The following is a 24,864-nucleotide window of genomic DNA, read 5'->3' as shown; positions in this document are numbered from 1 at the left end:
GTGACACATGCCTGTAGTCGCAGCTACTTGGGAGGCTAGGTAGGAGGATTGCTTGAGCCTGGGAGGTCAAGGTTGCAGTGAACTGTAATGGCACCACTGCACTCCAGCCTGGGCAACAGTGCAACACCCTGCCTCAAGAAAGAAAAAATCCTTGCCACTCTTTTCTTCAGATACCATTTCTGCTTTCTTTGGTCATACTTTCTTATGAGTTATCTGCAATTCCTGTTTTTATTTCCTCATTTCTAATCCATCTTCAAACATCTGCAGTATGACTTTTGCCTTCATATCTCTACTGATTTCTCAGCAATAACATCAAATACCTCCATGTTGCTAAATCCTGTAGACACTTTTTAGCCCTTCTCCTGTCTATGGCAATTAATATTGTTGATCACTTATTTATGCGTTTAGTCAACATATATTAATTTGTGTGTGTGTGTGTGATGGGGCTAGCCTCACGTGTGCAAGAGTGAACAGGTTGGTATAGTCCCTACTTTCATGAAACTCTGAAAACATCCTAAAATATACTATTCTGCTTTTCCTCCTACCTCTCTGACTACTCCTTCTCAGTCCTCTTTGCATTCTTGGGTTTATCTGTTTCTACCCCAAGCACTCACTCTCCACATTCTTCATGAATAATGTTCATGCCCACAGATTGAATTATCATCTGTATGCTCACAGTTCACAAATTTAACTCCAGATCATTCCTTATCTTCAGACACATATAATCAAGTACCTCTTGGATAGAGATCTTCACTCTAACCTAACGTATAAAATGAACTCATCACCTCCCTATTCTTCCCCAAACTTCTGCCATTTCTTATATTTTCCTATTTTCAGTGACTAGTACCACCATTCCTCCCTTGCCCTAACCTAAAACATAAGCCTTATCAGCCCTAGTGTCAGACTTCCTGGGTTCAAATCTTAATTCTACCTTTGTGTGTGTGTGTGTGTGTGTGTGTGTGTCTGTGTGTGTGACTGCAAGCTCCGCCTTCCAGGTTCATGCCATTCTCCTGCCTCAGCCTCCTGAATAGCTGGGACTATAGGCACCCGCCACCACGCCCTGCTACTTTTTTTTTGTATTTTTAGTAGAGATGGGGTTTCACCATGTTAGCCAGGATGGTCTCGATCTCCTGACCTCGTGATCCGCCCGCCTCAGCCTCCCAAAGTGTTGGGATTACAGGCGTGAGCCACTGCGCCCAGCCATCTTAATTCTACCTTTTAACTTCTCTGTATCTCTTAAAATAGAGGAAGTAATAGTACCTACCTGGTTATCAGGTGGTGAGGATGTAAAAATGTACTTAGCAGAGTAACTGACATAAAATCATAATAAATATCAACAGTTATTTGTTTAAACCACCATCATCGTGTGGCTGGATCATGTCAACAGTTTCCTGAGTGGTCTCCCATTAGATTATGAGCCCGTGATGGTCCCAAAAGGTGAAAAGAAGGGAGATTGGTCCATACTTTCACCCAAAAGTGGAAGAGAATGAAGTTGGAAAAGCTTTCGGATTGATGCTATATTTTGAAAATAGTATTGGTTCATTTTTCCTTAAAATATATGCATTTTTCAGAGAAAGGAATGGAAAATAAAACAAATATAAAGAAGATAACATTTGTAATCAGCACCCAGAGGGAACCACTAATAGGTATATATACTCCTCTGGATTTAGAGTTTTGTATCTTTTTTTTTTTTCTTATTTCAAAGCATTTTTCTGTATCATATTTTTCAACAATATGATTTAAAAGGCACATCCCAACATAGAAATAAATACATGTTCATTGTAGAACACTTTGAAAAATACAGAAAAATATTAGGAATAAAAATAAAACTCTCACTATCCTGCAATAACCACTTTTAATGTTCTGCTGAATATCCAAGCTTTTTTTTTTTTTTTCTTTTGAGATGAGTCTGGCTTTGTTACTCAGGCTGGAGTGCAGTGGCGAGATCTGGGCTCATTGCAACCTCCACCTCCTGGGATCAAGCCATTCTCCTGCCTCAGCCGCCTGAGTAGCCGGGATTATAGGCGTGTGCCACCACCCCCAGCTAATTTTTGTTTTTTCAGTAGAGACAGGGTTTCACCACATTGGCCAGGCTGGTCTCAAACTCCCGATATCAGGTGATCCACCCACCTCAGCCTGCTAAAGGGCTGGGATTGCAGGTGTAAGCCACCACGCCTGGCCTATCCTAGCCTTTTTTTTCTATACATACATAGTCTATACTGTATTGTTTGGTGTCCTTTTTTTGCTTAACAATTTATGAATTTTCTGTCATAAAATATTCTATAACATTATGCAGCTATCTGATTTACCATAACTGTTTGCATTCTCTCACTTTATACCTGGCTTTCTAATTTCCCCTATTCCCCTATTTTAATAACAGAGGAAATAATAATACATGAGTATGTTATACAAAATTTTAATGTACTTCTCATCACTTTTTTAAGAATGAAGTTTTAAAATACTGAAACACTTTTTGACTCACAGAGTTCATGGGCAAAATGTGAGAAAAATCATCACTTTGCTCTCCATCCTTCCTTACACCCTGAAATTAACCTTAGGGACAGCTAGTTCATTTAACATCATCAATCTTGTTCTCCAGTTCCAGGTCCTGGAATCTAGCTCTTAGTGTCCGAAAGAAACTTACTTTTGTGTAAGCACACCTATTATATACTAGGCACTTTACCTAATTTATCTGGTTTAAACTTCACATGCCCGAGAGAGATACTATCATTGTCTTCATTTCACAGATAAGAAGGTTGATGAGACATTAACTGTCTCAGTCACATTCAGGGTAGGGATTCAAACTCACATCCAATGCCTCCTCAACCTCTTTTACGTGCAGCACTATCCTCTAGCCCCACTGCCCGTATATAGGCCTGGGCTATATCACCATTGTCCGCTCTTGAGCCTGGAAGGAAAATGAGCTGAGGGGTTTTGTTTTTTCAGAAAGGAACAGGATATTTCATCATCTCTACGTTTACGTTTTTCAGAGAATTTCTGTGCGAGGAAACAAATCCATTGTCAGCTTTTTAAATATATCCCTTTGGAGTAGCCACTTAACATCCTCTGAGGCCCAGATGGGCTAGCTTGCCAGGACCAAAGGAAATCTTTGGGTCTGGAAGGCGACAAGAGATCACAGGCTTTCTAGGTCTCCCGCGCACCCCGATGACGTCACGCGGCGACGTTCTCTGACGTCAGAGTTTCCTGCCCACCATCTTTGTCCCTGGCAAAGTGGGTTTTGCGCAGTGGCTTAGACCTAGAAAAGAATCGTGACGGGCAGGAAACCATTACACCACCACCCGGGCTGTGCTCTCCGGCTCCCGCCGCCACCCCCGCCCTCGCCTTCGCCTCCGGTGAGTTCAGGGCGGTTGCCTTTAGGGTGTGTCCCTAATTGACGGGGTCGGGGACGGAGAGAAGGGTAACCCCAGGCTGGGTCGGAGACTGGCGGAGGCGAGGAAATCCTAAGAGCGTGACCGTTGATGATGCAGGGAACCGTCGGGTGTGACCATTGACAGGGAAAAGGTTGGAGAAAGGGTCTCTACCATGATGCCTGTGGTGCGGTGAGGGAATCCTCGGGTGTGGCAGCAGGTAGTTGGGGGCAGGAGGGGAAGATGTGTTTCGGAATTGAGGGTTTAGGGGGACCAGAGGCCAGGGGTGTGGCTGATAGAGCCTGGAGGCCGTGGGGGGAACCGTCTTTCTTCCCCGCTCGGCGTCGTTCACTGAGAGGCTGAGACGTGTCCAGCAAGCCAAAGGGAAAAGGGATTCCCTCAAAGGTTTGCTCATTGATGGGCGAACGTCGTCTCTCGGGTAACTTGAGGGTAAGAGACAACCTCTTCCCTGCTCCGTAATGGAGGAGCATATCGCTAGAATCTTGACCACCTGGGGAAAGAAGAGGCATTCCTTACTCTTGGAGGAAGGAAAGAGTAACCTCCAGAATTGACCCGATGTAAGAGAGGGGGAAGCAAATGGGGGCAAATCTTAACCCAGCATCTTTTTTTTTTTTTTTTTTTTTTTTTCCTGGGCTCTGCAGTAATGGTCTGGTTTGGGAAAGGCTGTAGATTAAGCTGAAAGTAAAGAAACTGGAACGTCCTGTTATTTCCTTATCATTTGAATCCAAATCATTTGTTCATGCTGCTTGTTTTCAAGAGTAGTCTTCTATTGGCGGGGGGGCGGGGGGGACAGGCCTTTATTGAACTCACGCGGATGCTTCATTAAACTTTTGGCTTTTATTTTATTTTATTTTTGTATTTTTAGTGACAGGGTCTTACTGTGTAGCCCAGTCTGATCTCGAACTCCTGGGCCCAAGCGATCCTCCCGCTTCGGCCTCCTAAAGTTTTGTGATTACAGGCGTGAGCCAGCGTGCCCAGCCAAACTTGACTTTTGAGAAGAAAAAATGTTTTGAAAACTGCCAAAGACTTATCATAACCATTGTGGTTTAAAAGAAAGTAAATGCATTAAGCTTAGAAAGGCAGAATGACTAAGAAAGAAGGTGGTCTCAATGAGAATCAATTTAAATGATTAGTTACCTTCCTTGTGTACGTCAATTGCTTAGCCTCAGGGTACACTTACAAAGTAGTAATAGAAAGCAGCAGATGAAGGAGGTGCAGCTCTATAAGAAAACGTGTTAACACATTCCAGTGATGACTAAGCGTGCTGGTAAGGTGAGAACTGTTTGCAGTATCTTAGCCGTTGAAACTTTCAAGGAAGCAGAAAGGATGATGTATAATGCAAGCATCCTCACTAAAAGCTGGGTGGTAAAATCAATATAAATCTAATATTCTGACTGTGTATGAAGAAACTCAAGGAAGTCCAGTTCTTTCATTCTTTCTTTCCTTAAAAGATCCATATTTTGAAATACTAACTTTTTAGGCACAGGTTTGAACGAAGCTGAGCAAGGAATATATTAAATAGGGCACGTTCTCCTTTCTCTTGTCCTTTCTTTCCTTGTAGCCTTAGGTTTTCCAGAGTTTAATGTTATTTTGGTTAAGAATTAGATGTAAAACGTTTGAACTCCTTTGCTTCGTTATAATATTAAGAAGCTACTTTGTAGTCTGTTTTGTTTAAATAGAAATTACAGGTGATTTTAGCTTTTGTGTCTCATAATTTCTTATGAGCAAGATAATACCTGATGATGCTATTGTCTTTGCATTATTACTGAATATTTGATTAGAAATGAATTTGGCACCTCTCACCCTTATAATAAAAGATTACTAGAATGACATTTCTGCTTTATAATTTGGTTAACTTTGGCCAGTTTTTCACTATGAGCACTGAGCTTTGTAAAGTCCAACTTTGTGAAAAGAAGGGTTTAGTGACTTTACAAACTAATTTAGCTTCCCAGAGAGCCATTTGAATTAAGACCCTATTAATTTTTTTCTGACCTTATTCTACCCAAGGTATTAATCTTATTTTGCTGCTCAGTTTCTCTTTTGGGGAACTGGAGGGAGGTATAGGAGAGGAGGGACTTTGACAACCTATATTTGGTAGAAACTAGGTTATGTTAAATCTGGATATATAATCCTGTGCAGGGAGGCCTTCTCCGAAATGCAGCGACATCACACTCTGGTCGAGGGCAAGTAAGAGTGATTATGTGCTTTGACTCTGGCAGCTTTGTTGTTTAACAGTGGCCTTAGGCCATACCGTAAATCCTCAGAACAGCCGTGACTTGTCTGGTTTGATCTGATAGAAAGGTAGTGTGAGTTCAAATTCCATCATGGCTTTGCTTATTTCTCTGGCTCTTCTGAAGGAACATTTTCTCCCCCAATAGGAGCAGCTTGATTTTTGAGGCACTTCAGCAAATATTAGATTTTTTTTTTCTTTAGCTCTATTTTGTTTACTTTTTCTGTAACTTCTTTGTTTTTTTTTTTGTTTTTTTTTTTTTTTTTTTGAGACGGAGTCTCACTCTTTCACCCAGGCTGGAGTGCAGTGGCGCGATATCGGCTCACTGCAAGCTCCGCCTCCTGGGTTCACACCATTCTCCTGTCTCAGCCTCCCGAGTAGCTGGGACTACAGGCGCCCGCCACACGCCCGGCTAATTTTTTGTATTTTTAGTAGAGATGGGGTTTCACCGTGTTAGCCAGGATGGTCTCGATCTCCTGACCTCGTGATCCGCCCGCCTCCCAAAGTGCTGGGATTACAGGCGTGAGCCACCGCGACCGGCTGTAACTTCTAATGAAGACGTCAGTTTTTGCCATCCTGTATTTTGGAGACTCTGGCTATGTCCATATCTAGCATGTGATTAAGTGTATCTCTCATTATATGAGGTGAGAACTCATATGAGAGATACACTGAATCATATATATATGTGATTTTTTTTTGAGGTGAAATTCACGTACCATAAAATTAACCAGGTTAAGGCATACAGTTCAGTGGCATTTAGTACACTGACAGTGTTGTGCAACAGTCTGTCTTCTGATTTGTTTTTATTTACACTATTTTCATTTTTCTTGGAGTTTCTTTTGGCTTAAGGCAAGAACCAGCTTGGCACCATGTTTCTCTGCCAATATGGTTAGGGAATATTTTGTTACTATTGTTTACAATAGTGTTGGTTACTAGAGTGATATCCCTTCTCTTTAGAGCAGCAGGGACTCTTAATTTAGAATCTATCTTATAGGCTTCTAAAGATACTTGACCCTCCTCTCTTCCCTGAAATTTTGTGGGTGGGTGCATTATTTTCTAGTTAAGACAAGAACACTTAATGCTCACAGTGAACAGGATAGTAATATATTCCTTGACATTGAAATTGTTAGGGGAGATAATGAAATATGTGAGCTACTGATAAAGGTATGACTTAAGACTTAGGTTAATTTATTGTTTAATAGAATGTAGTGAAAATTCCTGTTAAGAATTTACTCATGTCTGTAATTCCAGCACTTTGGGAGGCCGAGGTGGATGGATAACTTGATGTCAGGAGTTCCAGACCAGCCTGGCTAACAAGGAAAAACCCTGTCTCTACTAAAATACAAAAATTAGCTGGGCGTGGTAGTGGGTGCCTGTAGTCCCAGCTACTCTGAAGGCTAAGGCAGGAGAATCACTTGAACCTGGGAGGCAAAGGTTGCAGTGAGCCCAAATCGAACCACTGCACTGGAGCCTGGGCCACAGCGAGATTTTGTCTCAAAAAAAAAAAAAAAAAAAAAGAATTTAATGGGCTGGGCACGGTGATCCCAACATGTAGTCCCAACTACTCGGGAGGCTGAGGCGGGAGGATCGCTTGAGCCCAGAAGGCAGATGTTGCAGTGAGTCCCAGCTGGGACTACAGGCATGTGCTATGATGCCCGGCTAATTTTTGTATTTTTATTAGAGACGGAGTTTCGCCACGTTCCCCAGACTGGTCTCGATCTCCTGAGCTCAAGCCATCCACACGCCTCGTCCTCCCAAAGTGTTGGGATTACAGGCATGAGCCACCGTGCCTGGCCAAAAAAAATTTAATATGTGTATGTATAAGAGGCTTTTCAGAGAAATTGGGTGACAAATTCTAAGGAGGTTTTGTTTTAAAATCTTAAACAAGTTTTAAAGGACATAGCATAGCATAGTAAATATCCTAGATAGATTGTAATGGATTTGAGCTATAGTCTTTCTTTGAGGCTCAAGTAATCATTTCTGTTTACTGGTTTTTCTGTTTGTATATATACATTCATAAATAACTTCAGATTTATTCCAGGTCTTTTATGTGAAGAATTCCTTTCTTCATTTGCCCACTTCACATTTAGTTTACATTATGAATGGACAAAATGATTATAACATTCTTTGAATTTTTGCTAGAAACGCATTGTAAAAACATTGCATAAGGCAAGCTTCAGTATAATTTTTAATTATAACAAGTATTAAAGGAGAAATTTCTATATTCTGTAATGATATTTGTGAGTCCTAGCTCACTTCTTTTAACAAGATCATTCTGTGAATTTCTGGTACAATCTAAAGAGCTATTAGGATCAAGACTATAAATAGTAATTAGCTGGTTGGAAAGATAGCAAATGAGTCTAATTTCCATTGAACTGTACAAGTAGCACGTTTTAGAGATCAGATTTGAACCAGAAGTTTTTCATTATTTTATGTTTATCTGGCTCTTTTTTCTTTTCTTTAATTACATTGATTTGTTTGGTGCTTAGGTCTTTTCTCCTAGATCCATATTTACTATTGTTTGCCAAATACATTATGTCATATTGACCTGATAATAATGAGCAGGTGCCAGCATGTCTTGTCCTGAAGTTGGTGATAAGTATTATTAGTGATGGTGATAAGGAAAAAGATACTCATTTTGAGTACAGAAGGAATATTATTAAAAAATATATGTATATTTATATATTTTTTTCCCCTTGAGACAAGGTCTCTGTCGCTGAGGCTGGAGTGCAGTGGTGAGATCATAGCTCCCTGTAGTCTTGATCTCCTAGGCTCAAGTGATCCACACACCTCAGCCTCCCAAGTAGCTGAGACTACAGGTACATGCCACCATGCCTGAGCCACCGCGCCCGGCCCAAATTCCTATTTATTTATTTATTTATTTGAGATGGACTTTTGCTCTGTTGCCCAGGCTGGAGTGCAGTGGCGTGATCTCGGCTTATTGCAACCTCCGCCTCCCAGGTCCAAGCGATTCTCCTGCCTCAGCCTCCCAAGTAGCTGGGATTAAAGGCACGTGCCACCACGCCCAGCTAAATTTTGTATTTTTAGCAGAGACAGGATTTCACCATGTTGGCGAGGCTGCTCTTGAACTCCTGACCTCAAGTGATCCACCCGGCAGCCCCCCAAAGTGCTGGGATTACAGGCGTGAGCTACTGTGCCTGGCCCCAAAATTTTAATATATTTAAAGAAGTCTGGTACATTGGACAAAGTCTTATAGTTTCTCAAATCAGAAAAAGTAGTCTTATTATTTAGTAAAAATGTGACCAGACTGTGCCGTTTTTGTTAGTAGAGCCATTTGTCATCTGGATTACTTCTTCTGGAAATTGGGATGGAAGAGTTAAGGTTGAGGTTGAGATCCACGTTCTTTTGTTTCAACACCAGTTTGATTCTCGTGTCTGAACAGATGTCTCAGTCTTTTGCCTTGTTTTTAACTATAAACTGGCATTATTTGGGAATACTCTTGGGCTAAATCTGGATTGTTGGAAGTAAGAAAGCCACATTTTTTTTTAATCCAAAAATATAGTTAGATACAATGAATAAGATCTAGTATTTGATAGCACAAAAGGGTGACTACAGTCAACAATAATTTACTGTACATTTAAAAATAACTAAAAGAATGTAATTGAATTGTTTATAATACAAAGAAAGGATAAATGCTTGAGGTGATGGATATCCCGTTTACCCTAATGTAATTATTATGCATTGTCTGCCTGTTATCAAAATATCTCATGTACCTATACGCACCTACTACATACCCACAAAACTAAAAATTAAAAAAAAATTCCATGCATAAGTCATGGTTGCCTCTCTAGATGTTTGTTGTGAAAGAATATTGTCCTACTAATTTTGAATTTTTTTTTTCTGAAAGAGATTCTTTTTATTGAAAGTTTCACGTCATAGATCAGCAAAATTGTTTTTTCTTTTGACCTTACACTGCTTCAGAATATATGTTGTGGAGTGATTCCAGCTTGAGGCAAGGAAGTTACCAGATTTTCCTGAATGGAAAGTAATTGCAGATATATTTATAAAAAGGTCCAGCTTTAGCTCTTGAAAGCTTTGAGGAGTTACTGTGGATAAAATCACAAAGCCATAATAGGTTCATACTTTTACCCAGTTGCATTTGGCCTTTAGATTTTTGCCCCATTAGCTTGAGGAGTTACATTCTTAGTTTTTCTTGAACCATCAACAGTGGTGATAAAGGAAGATGATACTCATTTTTAGAAATTCTTAAATATAAGTGTTCCTAAAATTAATTGGATGTTCTTAAAATTAATTGGATGCCTTGTTGGATATCTATAACCTGAATGAAGGAATTCTTTTCTCTTGTTATAGGTGCACATTAAAGATCCAAAGTCATGACTGACTCCAAGTATTTCACAACCAATAAAAAAGGTAAGTATGAGAATACAATCAAATCTTTGGAAATTTTCAAAAGTTGTAGTGTAAGATTGCCCCAAGCAGAATGTTGCTGACCTCTTCCTTCAGACATACATGTAGTTGACAATCTCACTGGACATCTACTACTTCTATAGATGAATGTATTCAAGCAAGTTATTAAAGAGTAGGTTTTATGAGAGGGCTGTGATGCACATTATTATGACTTGAAGGTTCTGTTTAGTGAAAGAGACTCCTCTTTGCTGTTTGAGATGATCCATTGGAGATTGGTTAAGTGTGAGGACAAAAGAAGCAGCGTACTTTTTCCCTTTTATTAAATAATTTTTACTTGGAAATAAACATTTTATAACAGAATACAATTAAAGCAATACAGATATGTATGTAAAAGGTAAAAATGAAAGTTCTCCCTTCCTATTCCTATTCCCAAGGGAACTTGGTGTATATCCTCAAGTCTTTTTCTCTGCATATGAGTGCATATATTAATACATATGATTTAAAATTTTTTTATCTTTAATGAAAAAGCAATCTTGCAAAACAATGAATAGAAATGGGTTATTTTCATATCCGTCCATATACATCTACCATGTTCTTCGTCTAGATGTGTATTTAAAACGGAATCTCTAGAGCCATCTATGGTTTTTAGGTCATAGACGGAATTACTTGAGGGACTTTGCACTTATTAGTCTCATCATCTTTGTTATCAGTAATATAATGCTTGTTTTTACATACGAGTTTGGGTCTAGGAACAAAGGATTCTTCTGGGGAAAGTCCAACCCTTCATCTTTTGCAAAATTGTTCCTAAATAAAATAGATCATTTCTAGAAATGTGGAGGGTCTTCCCATCAAAGACAAACATTTTAGCCCATCTCAGCTTATTGTACCTGTGGCTTAGCTTGCTTTATTTGTTGCTTAGGATCAGAATTCTGTGCTTTTGTGTTCAGGAGTCCTTACATTTACCAAAGTATTCCAGACATGACGCCAACTACCATTCTTCTTTTTCTCTTGTTGCAGTGAGTTGCTTAATTATGTCAGTTTGTTGTCTGTAGCTTTCAATCTTGGCAACACATTAGAATTGTTCAGCCAGGGAACTTTGAAATAATACTGATGCCTGGGTCTCAACCTCAGCCTGATTTCAGTTGTCCTGGATATGGTCTGGGTGTGAGGATTTTAAAGGTTCTCCAGGTGGCCAGGCATGGTGGCTCATGCCTGTAATCCCAGCACGTTGGGAGGCTGAGACAGGAGGATTGTTTGAGTGCAGGAGTTTGAGACCAGCCTGGGCAACATGGTAAGACCCTATCTCTATGAAAAAAAATAAAAAAATTAGCCCTGTATGGTGGTGCACACCTGTAGTCCCAGCTATTTGGGAGGCTGAGGTGGGAGGATCACTTGAGCGCAGGAGGTTGAGGCTGCAGTGAGCCGTGATTGTGCCGCTGTACCCCAGCCTAGGCAACAGAGAGAGACCCTGTCTCAAAAGAAAAAAATTAAAAAGAAAGCTCCCCAGATTATTTTAATGTGCAGCCATGATTGAGAACTACTGCTAGCTGCTAACAGTGCTTGGTAGATTTGATTGGGGGGAGGAGGAGGGAGAAAAGATAGGAATTTAATAAAGTTGTAGAATATATGACTTTGCCTCTTTTAGTACCCCTCTTTGGTCCTGCCCAACTTTTTCCTCCTTATTTTTATTACTTACACCTCACAAAAGCCATTAGCCACTTGTCATTCAGTCTCAGCTTTTTCTGATTTTCTTTTGGAAATATGTTTATTTCTTCTTCTGTTAGCATTTTGTGTGCTTTGACGAACAAAATGTCTATAATTATATAAAGGGATATAATTACAATTAAATAGTTATAATTTTAAAACTCTCCTAATTCTTCAAACCTACTCTTGAAAAGTGTCCTGGTGACCTTTTTTTAATTCAGGCATTTGTAAAAGTTTGAGACTGCAGATTGAATCACTGCTAATAAACATCATACTTAAAAAAAATTGATAGATTGTGTTCCCTGTACTTCCTGCAACACCCACCAGAACTGCCACTGAAACATATTCTTTAAATTTATGCTTTTGGAATTGGAATAATTTCTGTTACATCCTGCTTTGATTCTATAATACCTGCTGCTGTTCACAATTCAGACTTTCTGAAACCCCGCCGTTTGTCCTTCAATGTTCCCGGAAGTGAATGAGAGGAACTCTAAGAGCTGGATTTGGCAGGATGGGACATGGTGAAGAGTCCTATGAAGAATGACTCTTTAAAGGGCCCAGCTTTTCTTGCTATGCTACTTTTGTAGCTGTTGATTAAATAGAAATTTTGGAACAATTTTTTTGCCTTATTGGCCATGGATATTGAAACGAAAAAGTGCTCTACTTCTGTGTCTTACTAATTTCATCCTTTCCACATAAGGGTTTCAGGCAAATCACGTAGTGTTCTGTCCCCACTATTTCTTTCTTTCTTTTTTTTTTTTTTTTTTTGGAGGAGGGGAGGTCAGGTTTTAATGTCCCAGTCCTCGGGCGCCGTCATCCAGCGCCTGCCAGGCCCGGCGGCCATGTCGCTCACTCGGGTGGCGGCCAGCCTGCCTCATCAGGGCCTTCCGCGGAGGCCGCCCCGTCGCCCTCGAGCACCAGCTTCACGTCCAGCTCCAGCTGCCCGGTGTAGAAGCCCACGGCGGCGCACACCCAGAGCGGGCTGGTGGCGAGTACAGCGCCCGCAGCTGCGCCCCCTAGCGTCAGCTGCATGGGCCCCCGCAGCGCTGCCAGGCCCCGCAGGCGCTGCCCCACACCGCACACAGGCCGCCCAGCCGGAAGAAGCCATATGCTGCTTCGTGATCCATGTCACTCTGCATGAAGGAGATAACCCCGATGCCCGATGCCAGGAGGCCATTGTGGAACCAGGAGAAGAAAGCTGTCTCGTGCGCCTTTCGGAGAGGAGCCTGGCGCCTGCACGGTCCAGCTCGGACACAGGTGGCGGCGAAGCCCCGTTGTGGGGGCCGTGGCTGGGGGCAAAGGACCCCTGGGCGCCCCCGCTCCGGGGCCACTGAGGCAGCAGTACCGACCTCCGGAAGCGGAGACTGTCCCCACTGTCTCTATGCTGGTAAATGAGATCTGGTTGAAAGGAACGACAGGAACAGTCTTGAAGGTGGAGGAAAGTCTTTTGAGGCAGTATGGTAGATGAGCTGGAGGATGTAGATGGAAAGTTGAGGTGGGAGTAGTCAACCTCTTTTTCATGGACTTAGTGTTTTTTTTTTTCCGTTTCTTTTAAACAATATTAGGGTTGTTACTTTCTTTTTTATTTTGGTTCCGGCTTCTTGCAGATAGGTGAGCCTGGAGACCAGGCCTTAAAATAGTGGTTACGGTCCCTGACAGTTTACAGTGCGGAGCCTAAGCAGTCATTCAAGATTGTACCTTTGGAAATGACTCCATTGTGTACCATTCTTGGTTTCAAGATTATTCTTGTTTGATTGAATAGGAAGGGCCTTAAAGCCCACTGATTTATTAAAGTACTGATTAAAGTAGTGATTCTCAACATTGGGTGTGCGTTAGAGTCACTTGGTGGAGCTCTTAAAGGTATAAATATGAGTTCTCTTTGACATTATGATTTATTTGGCCCAGAGTGGAGCCTGTACTTTGCTATATTTAGTATTTCTCAGGTAATATTAGTGTGTGGCCAGGGCTGAGAACCTTTGAATTCAAGAGTCAGGAGACACAGTGCTAAGCCCAACTTTGTCACTCACTCTGTGAACTTTGAGCCTCATTTCTTAATCTGTAAAGCCGAGCGTGGGTAAATGAGATAATACGCGCCTGCTCCCTACCTACATTTATGTTCTCCTCCAGACTTTAACATTCTGATGGAAGATCATCCTTCATATACTGTTCTCTCCCCACTGTAGCTAGATATAATGAGATTTGGTTTTTCCCACTCTTGTGGTTCTTGAAGATCTGGATTGCACCTTCCTCTCTGGCCATAATTTAAAAGATTTTTAAAACTTACTGATGGCTTCCTTATCAGTGAGTCAGGTAATATTCTAGGGCTTTGAATTTTATATATTCTATAATTTTAAAATCTTATTTTAGTTGCTGCCCTGCTATCCTGGTATTGGTTATTACATAGTGTAGTATTCTGCTCTAAATCTGTTGTCCTGGAACCTCACCAGTTTGCTCTCATCTCTTGCAGGAGAAATATTTGAACTAAAAGCTGAACTCAACAATGAAAAGAAAGAAAAGAGAAAGGAGGCTGTGAAGAAAGTGATTGCTGCTATGACCGTGGGGAAGGATGTTAGGTAAGAGTAATCACCCTTGCCATTGATCACTTCAGAGGTCCATACCCCATCTTATGGCCTTTACTGCTTTTCCTTTAAAACTATTATAATCATAGAACCTCTAAGAATGGGTTTGTCCCACTAAAAACATCATTAGGAAGTGCAGTTGCCTTTGTATTAATGCTCTACTTTTTGTTTGTTTGTTTGTTTTGGGGTGTGTGTTTGTGTTAGAACAGTGAAACGAGTTTGATTTCATTGCATTCAGATCTAGCATAACACCTCCTGAGAGCTGGCACAGTTACAAATCTTTTTGCTGAGGTCGTTTTAGAAGATGATAAAAATACACTGAGAAGCATAAGTTCACATGATCTTTAATGGGCTCAAGCCACTGCCCTCAACTTTACAACTGTACATTCAATTGCTGAATTCAAGATGAAAATCAATGTTAACCAAATCCATGTAGTCTTATTTTTTATTTCTGTAATTAAGACCGTTTGGAAATAAGTAAGGACTATATGCAGGCCCCTAAGGATTATCCTAAGACCCTTTCGGGGGGTCCGTGAGGTCAAAGCTGTTTTCATAATAATACTTAGATGTTACTTGCCTTTTTCACTATTTGGATGTTTACAGTGATGGTGCAAAGCAGTGGTGGGTAAAACTGCTGGTGCCTCAGCATGAATGAAGGCAGTGGTGCCAACCATAATGGTAGTCATTGTATTCCTTAACACCATGCGCTAAAAAAGAGCAGTTTCACTTAGGAATGTCCTTCATGAGCCGTAAAAATTTGTTTTATTAAAACTTGAACCTTTTAAATATTGTGTTTGATGAAATAGGGATTACCCATAAATCTCTTCTGCTGCATAGCAGTGCAATGGTCGACTTGAGAAAAAACCCTTGTGCAGTTGTTTGAACTGCAAACACCATTTTTATGTGAAAGAATGATTGACAGGCAAACTATATTTAATCAGACTTTGGTATTTGGGAGATATTTTATTCAAAAATGAACAAAGTGAACCTGTCACTTCAAGGGAAAAAAATTGACAATAGATACGTTTCAGGTTTTAAAGTAAAAAATTAGAATTTTGGAAAACCTGTATCTCCCATCATAAGCTTGACAGCTTCCTAATGCTTAAAGACTTTTCTGAGGAGATTGGTGGTGAAATCAATGATTGTGATTATTTGCTGTTTTATAATGAAATGTGTCAGCATAGCTCAGTGAACCAATATTTTTCCAAATGACCAGAGCATATGTATATCACAAAATTATGCATGGATAAAAGATCTATTCGAACTAAAATGTGGAGGCCAGGCGTGGTGGCTCACGGTTGTGATCCCAGTATTTTGGGAGGCCGAGGCAGGCGGATCACTTGAGGGCAGGAGTTCGAGACTAGGCTAGCCAACATGGTGAAATTCTGTCTCTACTAAAAAAAAATACAAAAAAATTAGCCGGGCATGGTGGCATGTGCCTGTAATCCCAGCTACTCTAGAGGCTGAGGCAGTAGAATTGCTTGAACTCAGGAGGCGGAGGTTGCGGTGAGCCAGGATTGCGCCACTGCACTCCAGCCTAGGCAACAGAGTAAGACTCTGTCTCAAAAAACAAAAAACAAAAAAACAAAATAGAATGTAAATTAATGGATTTTAATACAATCAAGTACAAAAAGTTTATCGATATGGCTTCAGATTCTATATTGCAACTAACTTTTAAGAAACTACAGTGTGTGGACTCAGAAAGAGGAAAACAACCATTTGTCTAGTTTTATTTATTTATCATTATTTTTTTTGAGACAGGGTCTTACTCTGTCACCCATACTGGAGTGTAGTGACGTTATCTTGGCTCACTGCAACCTCCGCCTCCCAGGCTCAAGCGGTTCTCCTGCCTCAGCCTCCCAAGTAGCTGGGATTACAGGCGTGCACCACTACCACCTGGCTAATTTTTGTATTTTTAGTAGAGACGGGGTTTCACCATGTTGGCCAGGCTGGTCTCGAACTCCTGACCTCAAATGATCTACCTGCCTTGGCCTCACAAAACTGCTGGGATTACAGGCATGAGCCACTGTTCCCGGGCTGTCTAGTTTTAGTGTAACATCAAGAATTTCTAGTTATAACAAAAAAAAAAAAGAAAATATGGAATATGTAGTTATATGAAAAAGCTATTAAAATATTATTTCCTTTTCCGAGTTATATACATGTATGAAGCTGGATTTTCTTCTTATATTTCAAAACAACATTCTACAAAAGGTTGAATGCAGGAACTTATGAGAATCTAGCTGTTTTTATTTCAAGTAGATATTAAAGAGAGTTGCAAAAAAATAAAAAAGCAGCGTCACCATCTCATTAATTTAAAAACAGTACATTTTACCTTTAAAATGTTATGAAATGGATTTATTCTTATTTTAATGGATTAACTTTTTAAAAATTTCTCAGTTTTAATTCCTGACATGTTAAAATATCAATAGGTATATAACCCACATGAACAAAAACTCTTTGGGATGTCAGTAATTTTTAAGAGTATGAAGGGATCCCGAGACCAAAAAGGTGAGGGCTGCTTCCCTAACCAGACAGGGAGCCCAGATAGAAATGGCAGCGTAGGAAATGACTCTCTATCTTCTCTTGCTCCAGGTGCTGCTCTTCTGAGGTGAATTTTTGTTATTTTTCTTTTGTTTGTTAGCACATAAAGCACATTTGGTTTTTAAATTGCTGTCCTGTGACCATCTATCTAAGGAGTTGGCAAACTTTTTTGTAAAGGACAAAATAGTAAGTACATCAGGCTGGCATAGTAAGTACTCTTTGCTTAGCAGGCAAAGAGGCAAAATTGAGTTTGTTAGGTAGGTACTTACATAACAAGAGAGAAGACAAATTTCCACAAATTTTTTATTGAGGATATTCAAAATAAAATAATAGTTAAGTATAATGTTTTGTACCACAGGTGTACTATTAAGTGGGATTCTTTTGGGGGGATGATAACATTTTGCGTAATTAGGATTCATAGTATTTTTCATCATCAGATTTGTTTTATTTATTTATTGTTTTGAGATGGAGTCTTGCTCCATCGCTCAGGCTGGAGTGCAGTGGCGCAATCTCGGCCCACTGCAGCCTCTGCCTCCCGGGTTCAAGGGATTCTCCTGCCTCAGCCTCCTGAGTAGCTGGTACTGTATATGCGCCTGCCATCACTCCTGGCTGACGCCAAGTGATCCGCCTGCCTTGGCCCCCCGAAGTGTTGGGATTACAGGCATGAGCCACCATGCCCGGCCAAGATTCATATAGATGAACACTTAGTTCATCTATAAAAACCACTTTTAGCTCATGGATTGTACAAAAATCCAGCATTGGGCTAGATTTAACCCACAGGCAGTAGTTGCCTATCTGTGATCTGTTTAGTCACTGAAGGGCTGTTTTTGCCAAAGAATAAATCTGGATTGAAAACATCAGTACAAACGAATTGGTAAAAATTGTCATAACTCTTTTTTTTTTTTTTGAGACAGAGTTTTGCTCTTGTTGCCCAGGCTGCAGCGCAATGGCGTGATCTTGGCTCACTGCAACCCCCGACTCCCGGGTTCAAGTGATTATCCTGCCTCTGTCTCCCGAGTAGCTGGGATTACAGGCATGCGCCACCACGCCCGGCTAATTTTCTATTTTTAGTAGAGATGGGGTTTCCGCATGTTGGTCAGGCTGGTCTCAAACTCCCGAAAAATTGTCATAACTCTACAGGGGCTGTTGTGGTTTTGCCAAGCTTATTTCTGTATCCTGCAGAAAAGTTAAAACTCTTGAATTTTTTTTATATGCTTGTTATTGCTGATACTTTATTATGTACTTAGCACTATACCACTTATCATTATTCAAACAAAAGGCTAGTGGATGTCTGTTTGCCTTCATGACTTTTACTGTCTAGTTGATGAAACCCAAAACTTGAAAAATTAGGGCAAAATAAAATATACTTATGTAATTAGGCACTAAAGTGTATATTTTAAAGGCAATACGAGTTCTACCACAGAGAGATACAGGTTAACAGGAATAGTTGAAGAACCCTTCTTGGAGATGAAATATGAGCTGTACTTAGAAAGATAGTGCAAAGAAATAAAATGGAGATTAGCTATTTGTAGATTGTGATATTTCAGCCTTTCCTGCAAGTAACCTCAAGTGCAGCACTGTCCAGTGGAAATACAGTGTGAACCACATATGTAATTTTAAATTTTCTAATAGCCATTTTGAAAAAATGAAAAGAAACAGGTGAATTAATTTTAGTAATACATTTTATTTGACCCAGTATATCTAAAATATCCTTTCAGCATGTAATCAACATAAAAATTATTAATGAGATATTTTACATTATATTTTTCATGCTAAGTCTTCAAAATCCAGTGTGTGTTTCACATTTACATCACATCTCAGTTCACACTCGCCACATTGTGTTTAGTAGTCACATGTGACTAGTGGCCACCATATTGGAAAGTTCAGGTTTCTAGTTTATAGGTTGGCACTTAACACTTTTTACTTCTTGCTTGATCTTTGGCTATTAAGTCTTCTTGACCTCGTGTAGATTGCTAGAATTAAACTATTTAGGATCTTGAATTTATTATTGGTTAATGTTTAACATTTACTGGTTATCGTTGTTTTGTGCATGAGCTAGTCTAGGAAATAGAAAACACATTTTTGGAGAGTATTTACTAAATATCTACAGGTGCATGAAACTACCGTAGGTACCATGCATACAAGTGAAACACATAGTTTGCTTTCTAGGACAGAAGTTACTGGTTCACTGGAGATATGGTGGATTCTTTGACCTGAGTCCAGCTTCCTTTCTGTGAATAATTTCTAGTTCTGTACCCTTTTGTGTATATAGGACCATTGTGTATATCCTGTGACCAGCTATTTCATTCCCTTTTTTCCCCTTATTTTCCTTGTGGAAATATACCTACATTTTTTTTTTCTTTCTTCTTTGCTAGTAGCAAGATGTTTAGCAGTATTAAAAATGTATAAGGTACTTTGATAAAGCATTGTGGGGAAGATTAATTGCTAACTTCCCATAAAGTTACAGTTATCCTATATTGTAAAGATACAGCTTACACTTTAGAATCTGACAAGCTCAACCCTTCCAAGCTAATGGTGCTCCTTTAAATTTATTTCCTGTGGCTTATAGGAGAATGGTAAATCATGAAATAACTAGAACTTAGGAAAAGTATAAACTCCTTTTATATTTGATTACTCTCAAATTTTCATTTGTCTGAATATGTAATGTTAAAAAAAATTTTTCACTAAAAGGGAATCAGGACATCTTGGAGGATGACTGATTCTAGGTCTGGAATTAGAAATGTACAAAATGAGCCTGGATGGAGCATCTTGTCATAAAGGAAAGTATGGAAAATACCAGGTCATATCACAAGGATTCAGGAGCTCAGTTCCCACTGGTCAAGAATGGAAGAATATGAACTTTAAAAAGCGTAACTGAAGTGCTTTTAAGCTGTAGTAGATGGATATGAAGAATTATTGTTCCTTTTGCCCTGTCGCACTCCTGAAAGCAAGATGATTCACCAGCAGCTCTACTGGAGCCACCCGCGAAAAGTCAGCCAGGGTTCTTGCTATTGTGTCTGCTGAAACTGGGCACAGTATGATCTGGAAATTCAGCCTCGTTACATGCCACCAGTGTTTCCATCATACGTGAAGGATATAGATTTCATTAAGTTGGACTAAGTGATCTTCCACGAATGGATTATCTAAGGCACCCACCCAATGAGAGAAACCATGTTACCTTTTTTTACATAAAATAAATATTTTAAAATAATTATTGTTATTTTTTATTTCATTTTTTATTTTTATTTTTGAGATGGGGTCTCTCTCTGTTCCTCAGGCTGGTGTGCAGTGGCATGTTCGTGGCTCACTGCAGCCACCGCATCCCAGGCTCAAGTGATCCTCCCACCTCAGCTTCCTGAGTAGCTGGGACCACAGGCGCACACCACCATGCCTGGCTAATTTTTAAAATTATTTATAGAGACGAGGTCTCACTATGTTGCCCAGGCTGGTCTCACACTCCTAGGCTCAAGCAGTACTCCCACCACGGCCTCCCAAAGTGCTTGGATTACAGATGTGAGCCACTGGGCCTGGCTTTTTTGTTTTTGTTTTTGTGTGTTTTTTTGGATGTTTTAAAGGTAGTGGAAAAAAAAAAAAGGACACTTGCCTGTGCGTGGTGGCTCACATCTGTAATCCCAGCACTTTGGGAGGCCAAGGCGGGTGGATCACCTGAGGTCAGGAGTTCGGGACTAGCCTGGCTAACATGGTGAAACCCCATCTCTACTAAAAATATAAAAATTAGCCGGGAGTGGTGGCGCACGCCTGTAATCTCAGCTACTTAGGAGGCTGACACATTAGAATTGCTTGAACTGGGGAGGCAGTGGTTGCAGGAAGCAAAGATGGTGCCACTGAACTCCAGCCTGGGCGACAGAGTGAGACTCTGTCTCAAAAAGAAAAAAAAGGATTCTTAAGATACACATTAAAATATTATAGATGAAGCTGGGCACAGTGGCTTATGCATGTAATCCCAGCACTGGGATTAACACTTTTCATAATAAAAAGCTTTTTCTAAAACTATAGAGACCTTGTTGAGAACAGCACTACAATTTTTTTCTTGTTTTTTTTGGATGGGGACAAGGTCTCACTCTGTCATCCAGGCTAGAGTGCAGTGACGTGATCATGGCTCACTGCAGTCTCGACCTCCTGCTTCAGCCTCCTGAGTAGCTAAGACTACAGGTGTGCACCACCACACCTAGCTTTTTAAAACAAATTTTTGTAGAGAGGATCTCGCCATGTTGTCCAGGCTGGCCTTGAACACCTGGTCTCAAGTGTTCCTTACACCCCAGCCTCCCAAAGTTCTGGGATTGCATACCTGAGCCACCATGTCTGGCCTACAGCTTCTTTTCTTTTCTTTTCTTTTCTCTTTTCTTTTTTTTTTTTCCTTTTTTTTAAGACGCAGGAGTCTCGCTCTTGTTGCCCAGGCTGGAGTGCAATGGCGTGATCTCAGCTCACCACAAACTCTACCTCCCAGGTTCAAGCAATTCTCCTGTCTCAGCCTCCTGAGTAGCTGGGATTACAGACATGCACCACCATGCCTGGCTAATTTTTTGTATTTTTAGTAGAGACGGGGTTTCTCCATGTTGGTCAGGCTAGTCTCAAACTCCCGACCTCAGGTGATCCGCCTGCCTTGGCCTCCCAGAGTGCTGGGATTATAGGCGTGAGCCACCGTGCCCAGCCAGTTTCTTTAGTAATTCATTTCTGTGACAGTTACCACTGTGGGGACATTTGTTCTTGCATCAAATCACTGTTAGTTAAGGCTATTCATGTTCTGTCCAACAGCTTGGCACCAACACCTGCTTACTTTCCTTTTCTCTTTTACCCTCTCTTCTCAGTTCTCTCTTTCCAGACGTAGTGAACTGTATGCAGACTGACAATCTGGAACTGAAGAAGCTTGTGTATCTCTACTTGATGAACTACGCCAAGAGTCAGCCAGACATGGCCATCATGGCTGTAAACAGCTTTGTGAAGGTAACTTTTCCCAAGGCCTCAATAACAGAGTTTGAATTGCAAATAAGTAACCTCTGTTCACAAGGAAGGAGTGTAGGGAAGTGTTGGCAATGACTAGGAATGTTCATGTTTTAAGCGTTCTGTATACCAGTGTGTGTCATCCAGGGAAATTCAAACCATGTGCTGAGCTTTCTGTTAGTGGGGCTTGGTGCATCCTTGCCAGATGGGTAAAAGAAAACCTGGTGAAACCCCACTGTTTTACCTTCTGAGGCTGACAAAGGTGGGCATATCATTGTACTATCAATAATTGGGGGCTTTACCTATTTTATCTTCGTAGAAATTATGCTTATGAGTCAGCAGTAGTGGAGACTGCCGGAGTTTCTACTTTCATTTCATTTAATACGTCTTACATCATTTGATTAATTTTTTTTTTTTTTTATACAGAGTCTCACTCTGTCACCGAGGCTGGAGTGCAGTGGCACGATCTTGGCTCACTGCAACCTCTGCCTCCCAGGTTCAAGTAATTCTCCTGCCTCAGTCTCCCAAGTAGCTGGGATTACAGGTGACCGTCACGATGCCCAGCTTATTTTTGTATTTTTAGTAGAGACAGGGTTTCACCATGTTGGTCAGGCTGATCTCGTGCTCCTAACTTCAAGTGATCCACCCACCTCAGCCTCACAAAGTGCTGGGGTTACGGACACAAGCCACCACTCCCGGCGTGATTAATTTTTTTTAATGGAAAATTTTAAACATATTCAAGAAAAAGGACTAGTATAATAAATTCCTAAATATCCGTCTTGCAGTTTTAACAGTTACCGACACATAACCACTCTTGTTTGTAATCCTCATACGTATTTTCTGACCTCCAACCCCCTCTCCTGCTGGATAATTTTAAAGAAATCCTGAACATCGTATATTAAATAGTTTTGTCTTTATATTTGTCAAGATAAGATCTTTTATTTAAACATAACCACAATATCATCATGTCTTTAAAAATGGACAAAATATTTTCTTATTATTGAATATCCAGTCAAATCTTTCCTATCATAGATTTAAAGAAAATAATAATGGGATCATTCCCATTAATTTTTTTTTTTTTTTTTTGGTGACAGAATTTCACTCTTGTTGCCCGGGCTGGAGTGCAATGGCGCAATCTCAGCTCACCACAACCTCCGCCTCCCGGGCTCAAGTGATTCTCCTGCCTCATCCTCCCGAGTAGCTGGGATTACAGGCATGCACCACCACACCTGGCTAATTTTGTATTTTTAGTAGAGATGGGGTTTCACCATATTGGCCAGGCAGGTCTTGAACTCCTGACCTCAGGTGATCCACCCGCCTTGGCCTCTCAAAGTGCTGGGATTACAGGCATGAGCCACCATGTCCAGCCTAATATTTTTTTAATAGTTGTTTTTTCTCTGTTTGGAACTTAGTGTACATTAAAAAAAACAGACAGCATTTCTAAAATTAGCTTCTATTTAAAATGTTTTGAAAAATAAGCAATATGCTTTCTTCTTTCTCATGAACTTTTTGTTCTTTTCCTGTGTTTAGCTACATTATAGAGTCAGAACGTAACAGTTTGTTCTCCATGACTGGTGGTTCATAGAGGGAATATATCATTGGGAAGAATTTAGTTTACATTTTGGAAGTTAGAGTTGTGCATAGATTTACATGGGCTTAAAGACATTTTTTAGTGTAAGGCAGTTTAAAAGAGTGTTCTTTCTCCATATTCTATTTACTATATTTGGAAGCACTTGCTAGTAAAAGAGAATGTATGTTAGCCAAGAGCTCAGAGGGCCTTCTCTGCTGCTTAACTCCAGGTACTTATTTCAAGCCCAGACCGGCTCCTGTGCTCCCCTTTGTTTTCTTGGCTGCAGGCCACAGAAATCTAGCTCTCTTTTCTATTTGATGTTTAGGAACTCACTGTGGAGTAGGGCACGGTCTTTACAGTTCCTCTTTTTTTTTTTCCTGTGCCGCAATACAAGCCCAAAAGCTTTTCCTGTTTTTAGGGTAGATCCTAATGGCTGTGGGATGGTACGAACTCCCTAAACCTCTGCCTGGCACTGGAGTGAATCCTGCTGAGCTGTTTCTTATTTTGTATTTAAAACAGTTAAATGACTTCTTCACCTAAACTCTTAAATAGGGCAGCTAAGATTTGTACTTAGGAAAGGAATAGCATGGAAGATTGGAGCTCATGTAGAATGTATCTGGAAGCTTAAATTAATGAGGTAATTCTTTTGCAGCTTACATAAACTGGACTGTTTACTTTTAGCCACCATGTATACCTACAGTTGTCGGTGATTGTTTTCTGCAGGACTGTGAAGATCCTAATCCTTTGATTCGAGCCTTGGCAGTCAGAACCATGGGGTGCATCCGGGTAGACAAAATTACAGAATATCTCTGTGAGCCGCTCCGCAAGTGCTTGAAGGATGAGGATCCCTATGTTCGGAAAACAGCAGCAGTCTGCGTGGCAAAACTCCATGATATCAATGCCCAAATGGTGGAAGATCAGGGATTTCTGGATTCTCTACGGGATCTCATAGCAGATTCAAATCCAATGGTAATAAGCTTCTGCTTTTATAAAGAGAGCAGTATTTAAAATGAGTCCCTTGTTAAAGCGTGTTTAATATGAACCTTGTCTTTGGAATACTGGGTTATGGGGTAGCTATGGGAAACATGACTTTGTGTGTCTCACAGATTGTATATTTCATATCCTAGGTGTTTTTGAGGTGAGAACCAAGTACTAAAAGGCAGGGATCTTAAAGCAAATCTTTGTATTGTACTTATGCTCATATTTGCCCATACTGCCCATGATGAAAACTTTCATCATTTTCTTCAGGAGGTTTGGCCGTAAATTTATATATATTTAAGATTATTTTCTTCAGATCAATATTTGTGGTATTTTCTGGTGGTGTGGGACTAGAAACTGAATGAAAATGATCTTTATTACCTAATTATTATCATGCATTTCTCTATAGGGGAATTTCTAGGGCAAGATTATTTTTAGCCAGCTTGGTTATGTTGTAAATGTTTAGCAGCCAGAACATAGCTTAACAGCTTAAAGTTTTGGGACCTTTTCCTTATTGACATT

At 40.3% G+C, this 24,864-nt stretch overlaps 1 protein-coding gene and 1 pseudogene across 6 annotated transcripts in view; one reads left to right on the top strand and one right to left on the bottom strand.

The window, feature by feature from the left end:
* The first annotated feature begins 1,170 nt into the window (after positions 1–1,170).
* The window catches only part of AP2B1 (adaptor related protein complex 2 subunit beta 1), a 141,365-nt gene continuing 117,671 nt past the window's right edge, over positions 1,171–24,864 (top strand). For 2 of the 6 annotated variants that reach the window (XM_008971262.5, XM_008971260.5), the window contains exons 1-5: positions 1,171–3,353; positions 9,952–10,011; positions 14,180–14,285; positions 21,662–21,797; positions 24,088–24,333. In XM_008971262.5, coding sequence (XP_008969510.1) covers positions 9,975–10,011; positions 14,180–14,285; positions 21,662–21,797; positions 24,088–24,333 — 525 coding nt within the window. In that variant the 5' untranslated portion in view covers positions 1,171–3,353; positions 9,952–9,974. Of the gene's footprint in view, positions 3,589–9,951; positions 10,012–14,179; positions 14,286–21,661; positions 21,798–24,087; positions 24,334–24,864 lie in introns of all 6 variants that reach the window. The other 4 variants (XM_055102051.2, XM_003817981.7, XM_055102052.2 and 1 more) reach the window with 3 other exon arrangements.
* Positions 10,278–13,438, bottom strand: LOC134729477 (transmembrane protein 160-like; annotated as a pseudogene).

Source organism: Pan paniscus, chromosome 19 (genome assembly GCF_029289425.2).
Source record: "Pan paniscus chromosome 19, NHGRI_mPanPan1-v2.0_pri, whole genome shotgun sequence".
Classification (NCBI taxonomy): domain Eukaryota; kingdom Metazoa; phylum Chordata; class Mammalia; order Primates; family Hominidae; genus Pan; species Pan paniscus.
Note: the sequence above shows the minus strand (reverse complement) of the source record. Positions and strands in the feature narration are given on the sequence as shown.